This window comes from Anarrhichthys ocellatus, unplaced genomic scaffold (assembly GCF_004355925.1).
Source record: "Anarrhichthys ocellatus isolate YVR2014 unplaced genomic scaffold, GSC_Weel_1.0 scaffold3, whole genome shotgun sequence".
In the NCBI taxonomy this organism is placed as follows: domain Eukaryota; kingdom Metazoa; phylum Chordata; class Actinopteri; order Perciformes; family Anarhichadidae; genus Anarrhichthys; species Anarrhichthys ocellatus.
The window spans coordinates 11,373,604-11,394,457 of NW_022280033.1; the positions used below are offsets into that span (position 1 = coordinate 11,373,604).

At 43.1% G+C, this 20,854-nt stretch overlaps 1 protein-coding gene across 20 annotated transcripts in view; it reads right to left on the reverse strand.

Moving 5' to 3' along the window:
* Positions 1-20,854, reverse strand: part of dst (dystonin) — a 96,764-nt gene that overhangs the window by 15,852 nt on the left and 60,058 nt on the right. For 17 of the 20 annotated variants that reach the window (XM_031841691.1, XM_031841590.1, XM_031841583.1 and 14 more), the window contains 30 exons: positions 20,564-20,687; positions 19,753-19,961; positions 19,288-19,605; positions 19,024-19,190; positions 18,737-18,893; positions 18,189-18,315; positions 17,962-18,012; positions 16,795-17,030; positions 16,507-16,636; positions 15,937-16,136; positions 15,336-15,834; positions 13,668-15,136; positions 7,505-7,666; positions 7,131-7,301; positions 6,700-6,866; positions 5,848-6,007; positions 5,288-5,614; positions 5,049-5,133; positions 4,540-4,781; positions 4,217-4,423; positions 3,989-4,108; positions 3,753-3,860; positions 3,444-3,662; positions 3,159-3,362; positions 2,263-2,494; positions 1,757-1,983; positions 1,543-1,665; positions 1,334-1,435; positions 596-697; positions 95-268 (listed from right to left, as the gene is read on the reverse strand). In XM_031841691.1, the coding sequence (XP_031697551.1) occupies positions 95-268; positions 596-697; positions 1,334-1,435; positions 1,543-1,665; positions 1,757-1,983; positions 2,263-2,494; positions 3,159-3,362; positions 3,444-3,662; positions 3,753-3,860; positions 3,989-4,108; positions 4,217-4,423; positions 4,540-4,781; positions 5,049-5,133; positions 5,288-5,614; positions 5,848-6,007; positions 6,700-6,866; positions 7,131-7,301; positions 7,505-7,666; positions 13,668-15,136; positions 15,336-15,834; positions 15,937-16,136; positions 16,507-16,636; positions 16,795-17,030; positions 17,962-18,012; positions 18,189-18,315; positions 18,737-18,893; positions 19,024-19,190; positions 19,288-19,605; positions 19,753-19,961; positions 20,564-20,687 (6,819 nt within the window). The remainder of the gene's footprint in view (positions 1-94; positions 269-595; positions 698-1,333; positions 1,436-1,542; positions 1,666-1,756; positions 1,984-2,262; positions 2,495-3,158; positions 3,363-3,443; positions 3,663-3,752; positions 3,861-3,988; positions 4,109-4,216; positions 4,424-4,539; positions 4,782-5,048; positions 5,134-5,287; positions 5,615-5,847; positions 6,008-6,699; positions 6,867-7,130; positions 7,302-7,504; positions 7,667-13,667; positions 15,137-15,335; positions 15,835-15,936; positions 16,137-16,506; positions 16,637-16,794; positions 17,031-17,961; positions 18,013-18,188; positions 18,316-18,736; positions 18,894-19,023; positions 19,191-19,287; positions 19,606-19,752; positions 19,962-20,563; positions 20,688-20,854) is intronic. The other 3 variants (XM_031841643.1, XM_031841697.1, XM_031841670.1) reach the window with 1 other exon arrangement.

Here is a 20,854-nt window from a genome sequence, read left to right on the forward strand (position 1 = left end):
TGTTTTACTGTCCATTGAGAGCTATTACACACTGTATTTAAACAGCATATTGCCACATTGAACAGTGTAAATGACGCTGTTTTCCCTCTCTGACCTGTCGGCTGATGATCTTCTCATCCAGATTCTCCCAGAGCATCTTGAGCTCAGACATTGGCTCCTGGATGGCGCTGCGGTCGGCCTCGTCCGTCACCTTCTTCAGCAGGAGGCCTGCCTGGTGGTTCAGCCGCTCCATCTCGATCTGCAGCTGGTACGCTTCTCCTTTGAACTCCTGAAACACACGGCACATAAAGTGGTACAACCCATTCAGTCAACAGACGTACAAAGCTTTGAGGACAATACACTCGACCCTACTAGCTGTGTCTTTTCAGGACAAGATTTGTCTTATTGTACATCAAAGACAGTGTGACCACTTTATGAAGCTATTTTTTTCCGGAGCTTTTGTACCAAATGAGGCACTGAACATAAACACAGCTGTTGTATGAGAGCGCCTCTGTAACAGTCAATACTGCAGTAAAGAACAAGGACATTGATAAGACACAGTGAAGTACAACAATATCCTGCTGTTACATATTTAAACACAAATACAAGACTTTACCTTGAGTTCTGAGATCTGCTGCTTGACAGTTTCCAGGTCTGTGCCTACGGGTGACATTGAATCCAGTTTTCCCTCAAGAATATCCACCCAGTCAAACATACCCTGCGTACAAGGTAGGACACCATTGTTACTGGGAGAAAACAAAGCTTAGAGCACAGGGAGTCAAGTTTCTAGTGTCATGTTATGCACTAAATCTTACAGTTGGTCTGTAGTCAATCTATATGGTTGACAAATCAGGTTTACAAATAACATTCAAAAACAAGCCCTGAACCTAAATACTATCATGTTAAAAGGAGTATAATTATTTTAAGTATGTCCAAATTAAAGCAGCCATGAAGAGGACTCGTCCTTTCCCACCATGAAAAGATCTTAGAAGAACTTTATTCACACAAGTCAAACTTTGAGCCAAATACAGTAAAGCACTGGGGTTGGTGTTTATTGTTTCAAAATGAATAGGTCTCCCATAAAATGTTGTATCACTTAAATCCAGTGCAATAAAAAAGCACAGCAATCTGTGGTTTCACTAAAAGCTGGCTGGCTCCCTGTGTGTGTTTAACTTTCAAATGCATGTATGTATATGTCTCCATGGACAGTTATATTCTATAATTAGTCATACAATAAAGACAAATAAGAGTAATGAAAAGGTCTGTATGAGTAACATTAGGATTTAGAGTAAACTTCATTCAGGATTCTTTCAGATTATTCTCTTCAAATACAATGAAGCAGTGATCAAAGTACCTGCAGGCCATCCTGAAACTGCACAGCAGCCTGCATGGCTTCTTCCAGCCTCTCTACTCTTTCCTTCCAAGCCTTATTGAGATTTTCCCACGCTGAGTTCACCTGGAAAAATGACACAAAGTAAGTCACCACAAGCCATATGCAGGCAAAGAAAACAGCACGGACACAGCAAGTGAAGACGAAAAAAGTATTTGAATGTTATCTGTTACCTCGTCAAGACTTTTCCTTATGACGGGTTTATCAGGTTCCCCGCAGGCCGTCATAAGCTCTGCACCCTGGTTTTGGACCACTTCAAGCTCTTCCTGCAGCCCATCAATCTCCTCCTTAAATCCCTGTAGAAACATAAAAGCAGTTGTTAAAACAAAGAAGCGCTCCAACACTATTAATTACCTGTTGGTTGATTCAGTAATTTCCTTGACCTACCTCGACAAACTCCTGCTGCTGTTTGACGACTGACGGATCGACTCCGGGCTCCTCCAGCTCTCTCAGCAGGTCCTGGCTGTCTTTGATGGTGACGATGAGAGCGCAGTGGTCGCACCAGAACTTGTCTGCCATGTCCATCACATCCAGCAGCTTCGCCTCCCGCTCCTCCATTAAGGCCTGGATGTCGCTCCAGAGGAACACCATCTGGTCCAGTTTGTCTTGTACAACTTGTGGGAGAAAGAAAGGAATATACAATAAATCAATTAAAAACCTAAATGTGGAATACAAAACTCAAATTAAAATCTAAAGCCAAGGATTCTAATGTTGTGATAGGGGGAGAATTAAATGTTTGGACAGTGATTGTTTCAGTATACCTTTTAATGTGCTATTTGTCTTATTGGCTCTTATTAATCATCCCAAAGCCCTTTTAAGGTATAACCCTTCTGACTAAACTGAATTAAATAACGAAATGAAGGGAATAAAACAACTAAGATGATATGATATACCTTTGGCAGATATGTCCTTGTCTGCTCCTTCAGATCGTGCGATCATCTCCTCGCCTCGCTGCCTCAGTGTCTCATAGGAGGGCTGCAGCTTCTCCAAATCCACAGAGACGGCTTTATTTTCAGTAATCTGCTCCCTGATCTTCTCCACCTCCACTGAGATGGACGGAGGCTGCCGCAGGCGTTCAGCGATCCGTTCCAGGGATTCCAGCATCGGGTCAATTTTATCGTGGAACTGGTGGAGAATGAAGAGAGGAAACACCTCAGTTTATAAATAGACTTCATAATGTAATATGGGCAGCTGGGAAAATGTTTGGCTCTCCTGTTACAGAAATACACTGTATTCATAACATGAACAATGTTAGTAATGAATGAATGGGATTAATCAAAAACAAAAAATTATAATTTGTTGTAGTCGTTTTACAAAATGATCATGAGTCACACATTTTTAGATGGTAAAACATGGTCATCATTTTTATCATCATCGTTTTTAAATACAAACAATTATACGCACAAAAACCTATAATCCAAAATGATTGAAGAGCTATAAGAGATGCAGGCTCGGTGAACATTTTGAAACACCAGCTGAAAACCTATTAATTTGTCGTTTTTTCGACTAATTCTCAATCAGTTTGTATTATTCTTGATTCTCCATTTTTTATTTAACTTATATATTTAGCATCTACTGTCTTTTTATTGTCTACTTGCCTTGTTTAAATGCATTGCATTTTTCTTTTTTGTAAAGAACTTTGAGTTACATCTCCTAAATAAAAAGGGCTCTATAAATAAATTACTTATTATTATTATGTAAAAGCTACTATATTACAGATACCATTTTATAGTATATATATATATATATATATATACACACAAACATACAGATAGAAACTGCTCCTCACCTGGGTGGATTTGGAGATGGAATCATCCAGAGTAGCAGCTCTCTGCTTGACATCAGCCTTGAGTTTGGTGTAAAGTTGGTCCGTAGCTGTGTACTTCTCTCTGATGGGCACTCCCTCCACTGGGCTGAGTTCAAGGAGCTGAGGCCCCGTCTTATTCATCTTGTCGATGTGGGGCTTGTGCTCTGCAATCAGCTCTCGCATTTGCTGGAGAGGATATCACTTTTATTAACCTTGTCATTGCTTAAATAAAAGTGTTGTGCTGAACATCTTCTGTCGGCTTATTACCCTGAGTTCCTCTTGCTGCTGCCTGAGTGTTTCGTACTCGATGGAGGGCGGCGGCAGCCGGCTGAAGGCGCTCAAGGTTTCCTGAAGCCACGGCCACATCTCCTCATAGGTCTCCCAGAACTGACTGGCCATAGACTGGGCTCGCTCCAGCTGCAGACAGCGCTCCGAGTTCAGCTGACTGACCATGCCGTACTTCCCCAAGAGAGTCTGGGTTCTGGCCTGATTGAAAACCAACAAAACCCTTAAATGTCTGTGCATATTCTTAATGAATAATTCCTCATTTCAAAATTGGAAATAAATTGTTTTTACCTTCAAGATTTCTTTCTCGTCTGGGTTTTTGCTGTTCATGATGGCCTTTCCTGTCTTCACAATACCATCCACAGCATCTTTGTGCCTCATGATGTCCATGGAGAAGATCTAGAAAACCGGTAGAGTGAGTTTGGCTGGATGTTACGAAACAAAAAGCTCTGTTTACTGTACTTAGTTTACATAGAGGCCTGTGTCTATCTGCACACGCACAGAAACACACAGTATGATAGGCTAACCTTCTGTGCTTGGAGCTGGGCTGTGGTTTGGTCCTGCTCCAGCCTGATCTCGCCCATCGACAGCAACTTCCTCTCAGCTTCAGTCAGCCAGGAGAGTTCAGTGTCTGCAGCCTGCTCAAACTGGAAACAGACAGATAGTTTTAATTAAAAATGGACATTATAGTAAAAGAGGAACAATTGAAGGAAGAATAAAAAATAAAAAGCTGTTCATCGGAGTTTCTGGATTACCTGCTGTGACTTGAGTATGTCAGCGTTGATCTGTTCGACCTGCTGGGTGACGGTGTCGCACACGGCTCTGTATCGCTCATTATCCTCAGTCACTAGCCTGTCCAGGCTCTCACGAGTGTGCCAAGGAATCAAATCCAGGAGAGAGCTGCTCAACTCATTCAGCTTGTCCATCGCAGGTTTTTGGTCTTTGCTCTCCTTCAACAAGGCCTGGACAAGAATACATGAAACACATAAAACACCAACGTTAGCATCATTATTGAGATGTATTTCCTGCTCAAGATTACATTTGGTATTTATTTATTTCTCGAACCTGAAACTCTTACCTTCTGCCTGCTTTGTGCATGAATCAGCTGCTCGCCTGCTGGCTCCTGATCAGCAAAAGCGCTGACCTCAGCCTCTACTTTTTCGAGCCAGGAGCTCAGGTCCTCATGGGTATGCTGCAGCTTAGTAGAGAGATCCGAAACCCGCTCCAATGTCTTCAAAACGCTGTCACTCGTAGAGTTGATCTCAGCGTACTTTGTTTTAATTCCATCCAGTTTGCCTTGGATAACAACCACCTCATCACCTATAAATAAAGATTGAATCATTATGTATTCATTCCAGGAGTTGTGTACTTCTGCTTTAGTATAGGGAGGTACATTATGCTGCTAGCTTACAGAGTCATGGAAGCAGCATCCTGCACAAATTCTGTCTCTGATGTGAGTCTTTGTCAACTATTGAACTGCTGCCTAAATATGGCGAGAAGCCTTTTGATTTGTATTACAGACACGGATCTGTTTGCTGACATTCAACATTATCAACTGTGACAGGAAAGTCATAAAGTCAGACATGCCTGTTGTTTGCTTCAAAAGCTCCATCCCATTAGATATGGCTTGATCCACATTCTTCTTCCTCAACACAATGTCACTTTGTAGTGCCTAAAAGGAAAACACAACCGTAAAGTCAATGAGAGTGAAAAGCAACTTTCCACAGTAAACAAGGCACGACGCACAAATCAGTCAAGTCAAGTGGAACATGATTGATGCAACTTAAATGAAAGGACAACATCATGGCCGGAGGAGGAGTGTATACCCATTGTTCTGCCAGCTGCTTTTCAAGAACCTCTATTTTGTAGTCCTCCACGGACACTTGGCTCAGCCTCGAGTGCACCTCGTTGAGCCAGTTCATGAGGGCCACTTCGTCCTCTCCAAACACCTGGGCGTTTGCGAGAGCCTGCTGCAGCATCTCTGCTTTCCTCCTGCATCGCTCCTGGAGCTCTATGTAACTGGCCTGGATGGAGTCCAGTTTGGACTGAACAGACTCCTTTTCGTCCACTGAGCTCACAGTCTTGAGCATCTGACCCAGACTGACGGCCTGTAACAGGTCTTTACTGTGATTCATAGTCTCCTCCTCTAACGCCTGACCACAGTGGATGGGGAAACAAACCAAGGAAATGTGACACAAACAGAAAACACACACATAAAACAAAAATATGAAACTGAAATTTAATGAAAAACGGAATGGGAAATAATGAAAAGCACAAACTTATAATGACGAGCAAAATGAATGAAACTGAATTCAGCTGGACAAAACTGATTGGGTCATAAAAACATCCAAAACATATGGCAATGATGTAAAAAGATGGATATTACCTTATGCTGAGAAATCTGATCTTCCAGCTTAGACGTCTCAGTGCCGATGGGTTCGGAGTTGGCTAGGTGTTTCTCTGTAGCGGCGAGCCACTCGCTCAGGGGCTCTAGCGTCTCGTGGAACTGCTGAGTGACCACTAAGATGATCTCTAGTTGCTTGTGCCTGATGCAGATAGTAACAGCAGTGGATTAGGAGCAAAGCACAGTAATGGACAGAGTGACAGGCCAGTTCATTTCAAGTTTACTTGTATTATTGGGAAATGTTGAATATACCATCTCGATATGAATTAATCTTCAGTTGGACTAAAGTGTAAGTGAATTTAGGAGTTTTTCATTCATAACAAGTTTTATATATTCCCTGATTTGCAAACTTTTCATTACCAACACTTAAAGAATAGTTTGATAGTTTATTTGATTTCTTGTTAAGAGAAGACAATATTACTCTTACAGGTACAGTGACAGGAAACAGAGAGGAACAGCTAGCTTGGCTCTGTCCAAAGGTAACAGTGCCAGGCTAGCTGTTTCCCCCCGTTTCCAGGCTTTGTGCTAAGCTAGGCTAACCGGCTGCTGGCTAGCTTCATATTTACAGAACAAACATTAGAGCGATATTGTCTCATCTAATTATTGGCAAGAAAGTGAATAAGTGCATTTCCTAAAATGTGTAACTATTCCTTTAAGTACAGGTGAATTTAGGAGTTTCACATATTTTACAAGTTTTGAATATTCTCAGATCCAATTCCGGGTCAATACACTTTAAATCATAGGAGGTATTTTTATTAGCAACATTTGATTCTGTGTCACACAAAGGCATTGCATTTAGAAGGACGTTTAATATTACAGGTGTTTTATACAGACCTGTTTTCAGCTTTCTTGAGCAGAGTGTCCCACCTCTGCCCCAGGCATTCGATCTCTTTTGCAACCTTCTCTTTATCCACAGACTCTGCTAGTTCTGCCACCCTCTCTCCCTCTTTTTTTATCAGCTCCACTGTTGGCTTTCTGTCATCCAGCAGTCTCTGTAAGAGCTGTCAAAGGCAAACAAAGGAGGAGAGTTATTGTGCGCCTCTGACCGTGAGCTTTGCTTGATGGTGAAAAACATTAAATCTAACAGGCACAAATTAAGTGTCCATTAAACAAAAAGCTTTGTGTGCCACACTTGTGTTTAACAATGAATGTCAATTAAATAAGACGAAGCACAAAGTCATGATGTTGTGTGGATTTCCAGTGTTTAGGTGGAAAGATTGAAATAGACCTATTAGTGTGTGTTTATGTGTTTGGCACCGACTTACTTTCTGCTCTTGTATCTGTGCCTTGACAACTTTGAATTCTGCAGATGGAGGTTTTTGATTGGCCACAAGCTCCTCTGTGTCCGTCAACCAGCTGAGCAGTGACTCCAGAGCATCCTGGAACCTCCCACAATGCAACAGGGCTTCATGCAGCTGGGCTGAACGCTCAGCAATCTGCAGACCACACGGTAAATACAGATGTCACCTTTTAAAGCCAACTTCAAACTGCGCCCATAACTCATCAAAGGATAAAGCAATAACAAATAGTATGACCAAATGACTCATTACACTTACAATATCTCTGTCATTTCAATTATAAAGGCCACTATTCAAAAGCAAAGATCAACCAGTTAGACCGGTAGTGTAAAACAAACAACCTTCTTATTGAGGGTATTCCACTTTGTGTTGACTTCCTCCAGGTCATCCTCGAGCTTCTTGGTGCTGGTGCCTTTGGCAGCGTTTTGGATCAGGCTCTGGCCGAGGGAGCTGATGTCTTGAAGGCGCGTCTTCAAAGGATCAATGTCCTCTTTCTGAAAAGCCTAAAAGACAAATGGAGCAAATCAGAATAAATATTTTTCAAATGCTGAAACTACAATGTCTTTTTTGGAGGATCGTGAAATCGACTGGATTACTGTTCCAGTGTGAAGACCAGAGATTTCATGACATATTAGTTTAATATAAATTTTCAGAACTTTATTATTTCTGAACAATCCCCCTTTAACATTGAATTCCTTTGCAATATTGCTCTCTATCGTGACCGTCCTCTAAAAATCACTCTGTGTTGCTGAGCTTTATACAAACCTGTGACAGCAAAAACTAATTAAATTGGATGATTTAGATTTAGATTTTATGAAAAAAAAAAAAGAATGCCAGGAAGTTATCCCGAATTCTGAGACATGATTGCAAAGACATCACCTCTGGTCTGGTGTTAAAAATCAAGCTGGTATAAACAACTCCCTAACCAGTGAGCAGCTTCTAGAAAAGCAGAGCTAACAATTAAATCGCATAGACAGACTTCAAGGCTGAGCTAGTGAGCAAAACCTACTTATCAGATATAAGAAAAAACTCTTCTAGAGAGGCGTATGATCGAGTGAAACATGTGCTGGACCAGCTAATGAACAAAACTAGCAAGTGAAGAAAGAGGGGGGTTTATTTGGGCACCTGTGGGGAGTAATAACCCATAGGGTTCATTTCAGGACATGCAGCGATGGCATTCAGTAAGGCCTCTATCTCCTGCTCTCCTGCGTGCTGGAACGTCTGTAAACTTTTAGGCAGACAGGCCTCCACTGATTGCAGAAACTCCTCCAGTTCCTCCATGTTGTACTTGGACGCTCCTTGTTGCACAGTACATGGTTCTGTTTGCTGGCGGCTCTCGATGGGTAGAGTTACAGAGTTTCCGTATGTCTCTGGCTGTGTCACCACCACACTGACCAATTCACAGTCGTCCTGAGATGACACATCCTCCAACAGCTCAGCGGTGGACAGCTCATCATAGTCTGTCAACGTCCTGGAACGCCATCCAGAGCTGTCGTTCAGAGCCCTGGAGGCTGACCCTGAGGATAACCTCCCTGTGGAGCATTTGTATTCCCCATTGCTGAGGGTATCCTTTTCATGTAGATCCACCACACCAGATTCTGTTTGTCGCAGCCCCCGGACCAAGCTGCTGCTGTGGTAAAGAGACCGATTGTCCCTCGCAGGTGAGAAAGGGAACTCCTCCTGCCCTGAGCTGAGCGACCGCCCAGTTCTCAGGTCCCCGGACATATGCATGGCCTCTGAAGACGAGAGGCTCCTTGTACCGGGGCCTCCTCTTTTGTGGGATCTATGTGCATGCCGCTCCCTCTCCACGGTAGGGCTGTACAGACCCGAGTCCTCTTCAGATGTCAATGAGCTGGTCATACTCTGCCCTCTCTTGCCATTGATCAACCCTGGCCTCTCAACACTCCTGGAGCACAAGGTCCCACTGCGGCTTGCATACTCGCCCAAATTAGTTGGGGCAAAAGTACGCCATGAACGTCGATGATGTGGATGATCCTTCTTCTCTCCTCCCTGAAGACGCGACTTAGGCAGCACTGTATCAGTCGCCCTGCTTATGTGCCCATTGAGCCTAAGTCCATCAAAGACAACACGTTCGTCCAGCATGGCAGGTTTGCGGGTTCGGAGCTCAAATGAACTGGAAGCAGGGAGAGCTCCATTTCCACACAGGTTGCTGAGGTCTAACGTGCGGTGAGTGTAAGGTAGGGTGCCTGTGAAGTGCCGGGAAGAAAGGCTGCCTTTAGAGCCCGAGTCTATCTGCTCGTTGAGCCGGACGGTGTCATAAATGGACCTCTGGGGAACATAGCAGTCATCAATGTTCAGGTCCTCCTCCTCCCCCTTCCCCACACAGGAAGGGTTTTGTCTGAGGCAATCTGGTCTGCTCAGCGGTTTGCCCATGCTAAAACAATTGTCACGACTCACTACAAGGAAAAGATTAAGGATGTAGTGAAATCCTTTGAGGTATATGTTGCTTTAGTGCACGAGGAGTAATTTAAAAAGGAAGCACAATGTGACCAATTTACACGAGAAACAAATGTGTGCAAAATCATTTTTTCTCCTTTTTAAATGAGAAGTTCTGAAATAAATACTAAATGTTTCCACTTGTTTTTAAAAATAAAATATACAATTGCTCATGGAGATTTTCATTTCAAAATGATGAACACAATTATGTTGATCTGGGTCTTTAAAAAATAAAAGGCTTTAGAAATACAAAAATGTCAAACAATATAAAATCCTAAATCCTAAACAAATGCTCGGACTGTATAGCAGCGTCATAATCCGTATTAGGAATGAAAATCCAGTCTTTCAATACGGTCACCTATCCAAGGAATATTCCACTAGGCTCTTCTCCCGGCATTGACTAAACGTAATCACTATTCCTCTGGTCCAAAGTGCTTCTTTTCCCCTGATATCATTGCAGCATCCATGCGAGTTTAAGGAAATTCTTCAGTGCAAAGTGAAAATATCCACAGGCAAGGCTCTACCAAAAACTGTTGGCGGTTCCGAGGAGATCTGGTACTCCTGAATAAACAAAAACGCCTGCCCTTTCTCTCTCATCGCTCCCTTGCAATGACAGACACCCTCCTGGCAGAGCATTTCATGCCCCGCCCCCGCTCATTATTCAGACAACATCTGCCACAACTCCATTTGTGCAGAGAGCCGCTCCGGCACATGTTGATTGGTGGACACATGACCCTTCCCCCCTCCCCTTTCTAATTCTCCCTTATGTCAGCATGGCCCATATGACTTCACTTCTAAGCCATCTTCTGCATCCTGACACAATCACTCACTTTTCCTTTTTTTCATTCAGTAGTGACTGAGGGAATGGGGAGGGGAAGCGATACGCACCAGCTTTTCAACTTCACACAAAAAAAAACCCCTAGACCAGCATGCAGCAGCAGCTCCCACTCTGATGTCATCACACTATGCTGAAATAGATACACATTTTTCCTTTTTTCTCCCTCTTTGCCCTCTGTTTTCTTCTTGTGGACGGTTGCTGTGGACCCTGCAGATATTCTTAATTACTGTGGAATGCTGAGGGAGGCACAGGTCCCAGGTAATTTAACACCGATGGGTCTGCCAAGTGCATGAAGGCGCTTTTTATGTTTCGTGACCAGGGTAGGAGAAGAAAGTGTAGAATAGGGGAGATAATGAAGGGAATTTATTTTTGTTTCCTGGATTGTCTACGCCACAGTAGCTCGGTCAGAAGCTGAACAATCCCAACTTCTTTGTCCGGATTTGCACGCATGGGAGGAGATGGAAAGAGGACGCTGGCAGAGATAATAAAAGCAGTTAAGACCTGGTGTGATTTTTAAAAAGGATGTTCAGCCACTGAATCCTGCATACTTTTTAAAATAGTAAGGCTTTTGTATGTATAAATACAAATAACACTTTTACAAATCTTTTTCCTGGCTGCTGCAGGTCCCTTTATCACCACTGTCCCATATATCTTCTTTACAGAAAGTATAGAATACTGTCAAGTTGACACAACATGTTGCTGTGAATATTTGCTGAAAAAATATTTTTGATTAATAAATGATCATAGATGTATTTTCTGACAATCAACTGGATAACATGAGTTAAGATAATTCAGTTGTTATCCAGCAAACCAAGCAGGCTGATTATTGCATTTACTGTAAAAGAGGAAAAGTCAATTTATCAACTCAGGAAGCAAAGATCTGAAACAATATGCAACAGCTAATTAATGGGTTTGCATGTCATTGTCACAAATGTGTTGTGGGAGAATTGCCTTCAAACTCGTCTCCTGGCCTTTAGGTTCAGTTTAGGACTGTTTTAACACTTAAGATGAAGGTCTGCATTGGAAACAAAGACTAGAAACCTTAGATGAATAGAAAACTCAACATAATCGCCTTACAGAACAATGTGTACTCTACCTGTAGATCAACTGTCCCACAGAAGTTTCATGTTTCACTTTAAGAGGAGTTTATCATCACTCTGGCAGTGAGTCAGCGAGATGGCGTGCTCACAATGGCACTTTAACTTCAATAAAGTGGGTTAGCTACAGTATGATTCAGATGGTCGAAACTCCATCCCAAATTTGTAAGAGACACTGATGTAATGTCTGAACAGGGGGAAAAAGACACCCACACCAACCCCCAGTGCTGTTGAGTCACTAGAGCTGCCCTTTAATGTACACATAAAGATACACCAGGACTCCCTCAGCTGAACTCCTGCACATCTCATGTGAAAAACAAGAGTAAACACATGAAGTCAAGCATGTCTCTTTCAAAACTTGACCTAAAATGGTAACAGCGCATGAAAGAGGCAAATCCAAGCGCTGTCTTTCTCTGTTTATTTCTTTCTCTCAACAGCTGCCAAAAAAACCCACTTACCTACAGAAACAAGAGCCTGATCCACTGAACATAAAACAGAATATGACACAATCATCTAATGCTTTCATGCTGCAACTAAATAAAGAAAGAGCTCAGGTTCCGATATTGCTTTTGGCAGTTCTCCTCCTGATGCTAAGCATTGGTACAAATGAGTACAAAGGGGGTTTTCCACCAGCAGCTGAGGCTGTATATGCCCTCTCAACCCAGACTGATGACAGGACAAAGAGGGGGTAAAAACATGCACCATGACAACGCTACTCAGCAACAATTTGAATCAATCACTTCTTTAATAGTTTCCCTGCGAGGCCTTTAAACCAAACCCCCCCCCCCACACACACACACACACACAGCCCCACCACCCGAGTGATATTTTAATCCATGTGTCTCAACTGGAGGTTTGTATGTTGCATTCCTGCGTGAGTGCAGCACCCCCGTAATTACAAAAAAAAAAATCCCTAGACCTATATCTCAGGACAGATCTGTGTCATTTGCCTACACTCGGCTGCTTACGTTGTTTTATTGTAATACTATCTAATGCTATAAATGAAGAAGTGTTTCATAATGACACCTCTAAATATAGGTTAATCCTATAAATCTTGCTAATGGCTACCCCTAGTTTTATCCCTCACTGAAACCAACAAAGACCTCCACGATTTAATGGACAACCTGGAGAGTTATAGGAATTGAAAACAGACCATAAGGACATCTAGGAATATGTGTGGTATGTTTTTAGTACGGCATATGTGATTATCTATATTAAATTTAAAAAAACATTTGTCCAAACATCCATAATACAATATAATCTCTAGCATTTGGGGACATAATGCTCATTAGCATTTGGGCTGCTTTGAACCAGCTATAAAATCTACTACTGGTGTGTGTCATCATATTACTACAAGCCTTAAAAGACACTCAGCCCAGCAGTAAATACGGGTTTCAGCACATTTTAATGGTAACTAGCCATCACTTTACTAATTGGTGTCTATGTCAAGATGGTCAAATAAACACCAGGCTACTCTAAGCTTAGAGCCTGAGATAATGTCAGGCAGTGAAGATTCAAACATAAAAGAACAACAGTGTCAATGTTAAGAGATTAGGATGCAGGCCCAGCTTCATTACTGGGACCACTGAATCAAGTGACACCCTGCTGGCGACCACCTGGCTGCCACGGTCCAGCCCTCCTGCACCATCATTGCATATGGGCCACAGCTCTTTTGTTAACACCAGATGCCATTAATGAACCAGCATTCCCCAGAGGATTGTATGTAGCAAGTGCTCAGTGAAGAGCCTGCTGGTAATCTGCCCTAGTGCAAGGTTTTTGGGATAGACAGCATCTAAAATATTACATTTTGAATGTGAAACCCAGGAGAGAATACAGCATTTAGTCAAGATCATTTGCCAGTAACTGCCTCTTTGAATAGAGCCAAGAGGACATTTGTCACACTGGTCACAATCTTTCTTATTTAAAAAATAAATAAAACGTATGCATGTTGCATATTGCTATTAAATTTATGCAAAAAAGACAAAAACAAGAGTAACTGCTGCTCTGATTTCACATATATTCCATCATCCAACTCAATCACTTATCAACCAACTGATTTCAATGAAACTCTGTTTAGCCAAAATAACAAATGTTTAATTGGAGATAGCATACCTTAAAGGCCTCCAGCTGTTGGTTGATGCCGTCTGTCTCCATGCCAACTGCCTCTTGCGCTGCCTCCTTGCCCACAGCACTGCAAAGTGTATCTTCCGCTTGGTGGAGTTTACCGTACAACTCCTCCAGTTTGGTGAGGGTGTTCTGCACCTGCACTTCTCTGCCCTTAGCCCTGTCCAACAGTTTACCGCTCTGCTTACTCAGAGCGTCCAGATCTCTCTTGAGGCCTAACAGGTCAGGTGAGGTTTCAGTCTCCAGCATCTTCTTACAACTGTCTCCGGCATTGGCCGTGTTGGCCATCACCTCTTGTAGCTTTGCCACAAAGGTCTGGATGCTGTCCTGCTGTTCCTTAAGAGTGGCCAAGTCGAGATCCACAGGAGCCATGCTGTCCAGTTCGTCATCCAGGTCTGTGAAACGGGTGAACATCTCACGGATTTGGTTTTGGAACTGCCCAATACCCTGCAGTTTACCCTCCAAGACTTGGCACGTCTCCTCTAGTTTCTTGTTAAGGGTGCTGTAGTCTTGTTCCATGCTGTCAGCCTGCAATAAGAGGTCCGTCACTCCATCAGCATCTGGGACTTCAACCACAAGGTCCTTGGCCAAGGTCTTCAGGTGCTCCACTTGGTTCTGCACTCCTTCTAAACTCTTCTGTTGGGCTTTCATGTTGGTCAGGTTCTTGTTGCTATGTGCCTGCACTCCCTGTGACTCATAGCTAACCACCTGCTTCTTAGCCCCCTCAAGCTGACCCTTCGCCTCTTTGTAGGCATCATTAAAGTCCTTAACTGTGTGTGAGATCTTTTCCAGGGACTCCCTTTTGCTCTGCAGACCTTCGACTACATTGTCCACTCTTTTGCCAATGCTAGCCTTCTCCTCTTCAATAGCGTCAGTGTCTGCGTTGGCCACCTCAAGAAGGCTATCTGCAGCCGCATTGAGCTGCTCCGCCATCCCTCTGTGCTTGTCGACATCCTTCTGGAGAGCTTTCACCTGAGAAATTGAGCTCTCCACAGCGACCGGATCAACAGTGAGTTTGACTCGGCCCTCACTAGCTTCAATCTCTTGAATCCAGGAGCTGAGCTTCTCTGCATGCTCCTGATACTTCAGAGATTTCTGCAGAGCAGTCTGGAGTTTGTCAGCTTGTTCCACAGAGCTCTTCTTCACCTCCTCCCAGTTGGATGAGAGTGTAGTAAGCTGCCCTTGTAGTGCCAACTTTTCTGCACCGTCAGTGTTCTGCAGAAGCATCTCCCCTTCCCCAGTGATTGTGTTATAAGCTTCCTTGTGTTCACTGAGAGCCTTCTGGACTTTACTGTGCTCCTCCAGAGTTTGTTGCAGGATGTCCACTTTGGCAGAGATAGGCTGGGGCTTAGACTGGTCATGGAGCTTCTCACCCAGCCATGACTGGAAGTCTTTGGAGGTCTGTTGGAACTGCTGAGAGCTGGCAAAGGTTGAGTTGAGATGCTCGATCCGTTTTTCTGCAACAGAGAAATATGGCAATTAGTGAGTTAAATGCAGCAACACCTCTTGTGCAAAAAGTGGAAACAAAAGGTTGGGACTATTGGAAAGTTGCTGTCATAGAATAAATATATCTTACTATGACTCAACACAAATAGAATGCTTCTTTCTTTCCCAACATTACAACACTACATCATTAGGTTAAGTTAGAAGGCCAACCTGCTTTCTCCTCCAGTTGTTTGAAAGGCTTGCTGACACTGTCCAGCTGCCTGGCCAAGTCTGCTTTGAGATAATCCTCAGTCACCATCGCGGTGAGCTCTGCATTGATGGCCTCAGCCTCCTTCAGCTTCTTTCTCTCCTCTCTCAGCTGTGCTGAGATGTTATGGACATCCTCCAACTGCTTCTTCACAGCTTCGGGTTGGGTGCTGTGTCCCTGATGGTTGGTGAGCTGATTCTCCAGCTGAGTGGCAGTCTGACTGACGCTCTTCAGTAACTCTTGAAACTGCCCCGTCTTCACCACGGCCTGGTCGATAAGGCTGTCTCGCTGGTTCAGCTGTCCTGTGAGGCCTTGCCACTTCTGGGTGACGGCAGTGAGCTGCTCCCTCACCAGCTTCCCACTGGAGGGGTCCTGGTTGCCTGAGGAGCTCAAGATGGCGGAGGCAGCTTCCTCAAGCTGCTCATATTGAGGTTTGCGGCTCTTAAATTCGTTCTGGAGGATCTGGGGGGACAAAATCAGTCAAGAGGAGCATTCCTTTAGAAAATTACAGGACATTCTGGTTCTTGGGAGATGTTTTTTCCAAACAGCATGCACCATGCCTACCTGAACTTGTTGTTTCTGCATCTTAAGCATGTTCGGGTCTATCGAGAGGGGTCCGAGGACACTCATCATCAGCTCTTTCTCTGAAAGCCACTGAACAAGCTGCCGCTCAGTTGTTTGGAAGATGTCCAGGTTCTTGTTGGACTGCTCCAGGTGCTGCTTCCTGTCCTCTACAGAGCCGCTGATATCCGCCCAAGCAGCATCTGAGCAGGAGGGCAGGACAATCACACCAGTCTGCATTAGTCAGCATAACAGCACCTTTCTATCCACTGTCCTACTGTTCTCCTAGCAAAACCTCCCATTGTGCAGGACTTGGCACTGCGAATGTGTTAATTTAACTGGTGTGGCAGAGGGCAGGTAATGAGACACATTATGTATGCGTGTGATGGGAAGAAGACTAGATGACCAATAGTAATGGTCTAATTTCTCATATCTGTCATTTTGTAGCAGCCTTTACTCTGTGCCATTGCAGTAATGAGATACATATTTTGTCGGCGGGATTCAACATATCTCTGACAGTTTCAGTGACATAAATTACCCAGGACCATCAGGAGACAACACCTTGCTGCATACCTATTTCTGCCAGCATTTGCTTCCATTTTGCAGCCTCGGGGGAGTTCGGATGAGTCCTAATCAAGTTGAGGAGCGTCTCTCTGAGCTTCTGGAGCTTCTCCTGCTTTTGCTTCATGTCATCCTCAAATGCCTGAGAGAATGGAAACAAATTATAATTGCTGAATCTTGTGATTTTCAACTCGAGTGTCATATGCCTATCTTATTCACAGCAGATCAAAGTCAGTGAGAACTGCATGTATAATACACGTAATTATTCAGGCCATTTACTGAACAACACGATTTCTGTACCTTCTGCTGTTCAAGCTGTGTTTTCACTGAATCTTTCTCTGTGGCTGCGTTGTTCCAGGACGCTGCAGTCTTTTTCATGTCCCTCAGCCATTCCAACACGTTGTCCGTCTCCTTTTGGGCCTCTTTCACCTCCTGCACCAAACTACTCAGCTCTGCTGCTCGACCTTTCAGCGTCTCCCCGAGGCTCGCGTATCCCTCGTTGATGAATGACATGTTCTGCTGAATTACCATCAGCTCTGAGGACAGCAAAAATAATTATATTAAATTTACCTTACCAGGGGTTAACGTGTCATCATGAGGTTATGATAACAGTGAGGAGCTGTTAATATAGTGGCCTTATGGTGCAGTAGGTTCAGAATATGAGGAAAGTAACAACCACTCCCAAGTATTTGTGCAAATCTTCGGCTCTTATTAAAGTAAATGATGAATTAAATAAAAGTGGGCCTCAAGATCACTCATATGAATAGATCTGTTCTTACGTGGCACATACGAGTGATTTAAGAGAGTACGAGTCTAGTCAGGGGAAAACTATCTCTGCAATGACATGCTGTTGACAGTAATATTTTCTTTTTACTGTTGTATGATATTTTTGTGATTGAAACTTGGACTCTTATATTGCTATTTGGAGGAGTTGAACATGCTGATGATCAAATCTTGGGAACATGCATCTCCTCATGGACAGGTGGGATTCATCAAGTTTTTACAGTTACAAGCGGTACTGTGAATTTGACTTGGAACAAGTCTCATGGAAAGAAAAGTATGAGAGCTATAGATAGGAATAAAAAAATCTTCCTGCATTAAATGAAAATATTTCTGATCTAATCTTGTGAAATGTCCTCCCTGTGTGTGTGAATGGATGTTTGAGCCTTTAAATGATTCATTTAAGAAAAAGCTTGATGGAAAGTGATGAAATAATTCACTCCCTATGGAGTTTGGCTGAGACTTAATTGCTCTAATGGGCCAACAAAAAAGTAAAAAAGCAATAAACTCCCTATTTTTTCCTGTAACTTTATTACTCATAAACTGAACATACTGTGTCAGTGATCTTTGTTTCGCAAAGAGCCACCACAGCCAGAGCAGTGTTTTGAAAACCAGCCATAACCGCTACACACATGAAACTACAAACAATGCATTTACACAGCAGCATCCACATACACACTTAATTACCTTTATTTGTTAGGTAGGAATGGCTCGCTGGACCACCACCATTAGTAAGAGCTGATGCAAAAGACATAAGACAAAGCTTGAGTAAAGGACAGGCAGACTGTCTAGAACATTTTTCCACAATCTCCAATGGTTAGTGAGCACACAGTACTCAGAAGTGCACCCAAACACCATGCTTCCCATTCCACTGAATGATTCAAACATTTGAGGTTAAGTGTGCCGATTTTTACCTGACTTGTTAGCGGTCTTTGTCTTGGCGGGGGATGTGAGGAATGTCATGAGGCTGTATAGCGCTGATCCTTTACTGTTCAGGTCTTGGACAGCAGGGTCTTTGAAGGTCCACTCATCTAGTAATCCCTGATTAATCAGACAGATACATGGTATATACTGTAGGAGCATGGCATTTATAACACATGATTTCTGAAAAGAGAAACAGGATGAACATGTCTGTGAGGTTTTATTTGTATTCTTTGCTTTCCAGGATCTACTTCAGGGATCCTGTGAAGCAAATAGTTGTTCTGCTGGACAATATAATGTTTCATTCCCATATCTGTCCTGTGTAAACACATACCATCCATCCATCATTAGTTGGCAGAGAAAGCAGGTTGGAATGGTGGGGAGTTTAGGGAGGGTAGGACTATAACCTATTAAAACACACTTACATCTATCTATTGCAAAACACACAGACTTCTCTGGATGCAAAGTGTAACATCAACGGCTTCTGTTCCAGCACTTAAAGTGCAGTTAGACAATTTAGTTTATTAATCTCATGACTCACAGTGACTATCAGCAGGTCCTTCTCCAGACTTTTCACACTGCTGCTCGGCTGAACCACAGGTACTTTCTCATTGGTCTGCTCCAGCCACTTGGTGAGAGCACTAGCTGCAGATCTGAAGTCTCCTAGCTGGTCCTGACAGGATGACACCTCCTCTTCCCTGTAGCAGACAATAATCAGTCACATCATGCATCCATCTGTACATTATACAACCATTACTGTAAAGGAAAAGGATGTTATGTTTGTTAAATACAAGAACCTTATGTTTCCCTCCCATTGACCCAGCTTACTTTTCGTTGACGGTGTCTTTGAAGGTGCTGAAAATATTTGAGAGATTGTCCATCTTGCTCTGGATCTGGGCTTTGTTTCCATCGGGGCATATTTCAGACAGCTCCTTGGACAGAGTCTGCAGCTTCTCCAAATCACTGGCATGTTCAGCCATCTCAGCTTTAGTGTTCTGCAGAGAAATGACATGTAACATTTTTGGTGAAAATGTTACATTACTTCAAGACACCACCATTTATGGATGTAAACATAGTCAGCGGTATAGTTACCTGCATCAGCTGAGACAGTTCATTGAAGGTTTTCCCCGGCCCTTCTGTCTCATGTAGATCTTGTGAACGCTTCACAACAAACTGCTGAACTTCATCTGTAACCTTCTCGAACTGTTCCACCTTTTCCTTCAGCTGCTCCAGCTGGGACACTTTTTGCTTATGCTTGTTACATGAATCAGAGAAGCGCTGGGAGAGAGCATCCATCTTAGTCTGCAGAAGGGCAGCAGCAGAGGGATCTGCTGTCTCCACAAACTTCTTCACCTTGGCTTTCATGGCTGAGATGCTGCTCTGGCGACTTGCTATATCCTGCTCTAATGCCTTAAGAAAATACAGGATGGAAAACAGGTTTAATGGCTAAACAAAGTGAATATGGAGCTAGAAAAAGACACAAATCAGCCACAGACAGCATCAAATAATAGATACAGTATCTGGTTATTGGACTGCTAAAATGAGAAGAGTACATACTGCTTCTTTGCTGAGGATATCTCCAATGGATGCAGAGTCCAGGGGGATTTGTCCTTTCTCTTTCACACTGGCCTCCACTCCCTCCATCCATCCCATCATCTCATCCAAACCATCCTGGACACTCATGGAGCGAGTCAGGGTGATCTGCAGTTTCTCATTTCGATCACTCACAGACTTGGAGAGGTTGTCGTAGCGCTCAACTATGTCATCTACAGCGAAGGTAAACACACCAGGTTATGTTTAAATCGGAACATCTTCTCATTGTTTGGGACACACTGTGAGATGAACATTTCAAACCAAAGCTGTAACTTATTTGACATTCATGAGTGTCTTAAGGATAAATGTTTTGCGAAGGATTACATTCACTAAGATAGAGTAAAAGCATTTTTACGTGTAAGCCAAGAAACTAATGACTGGAGAGAAGGAATATAAATGAGACACTCCAAAAGCTATATTTCCCTCTGATACCTTGTGTCAACTTTAGAAAAAGGATGGTGGACACTTTGAGGTATGATGACATTGTTGCCAACTGACAATGAACAGTCTACTTGCTTAACAACCTACCTACAAGTTGCAAGTTGCAAGGCTCACATTTTGCAGGGCAATGAGATTGGTAAACTTTAAGCCTCTCCTTTGAAATACTTTATTTTGAAACTTCCTCAAGCATTTCAGAGATATTTCCATGTCTGGCATCTTCCAATTTGCCGATTTTAAGGCCGGAATTATTTGAGTGTCAATAATGACACATAAAATCATTAAAATTCTCTATAGGTGGTGCAAAACCTGATCCCTACTTTGATTTGTCCCTCACCTACTGTCTCCTGGATGTCGTCTGAGTTGCTCAGCAGGTCTCCTTCAGATGTTATCAAAGACTCAACTGCTTTGCGTAGTGTGTCAATAGCAGTCTGATGTCCTGTCATCTGACCTTGTAGGGCCTGTGGATCAATAGGAAAAAGAAAAATTAAACAGTATCCACATATATAAGTGTCCTCTGTCTACTTTTAAACTGTACTGTACAGATTATGCATTTCACTTGTGTGGTAGATTGAAGATAAAAAAAAAGTGATAATGTGCAACAATGTCTGGATAATATCTGCTGTAA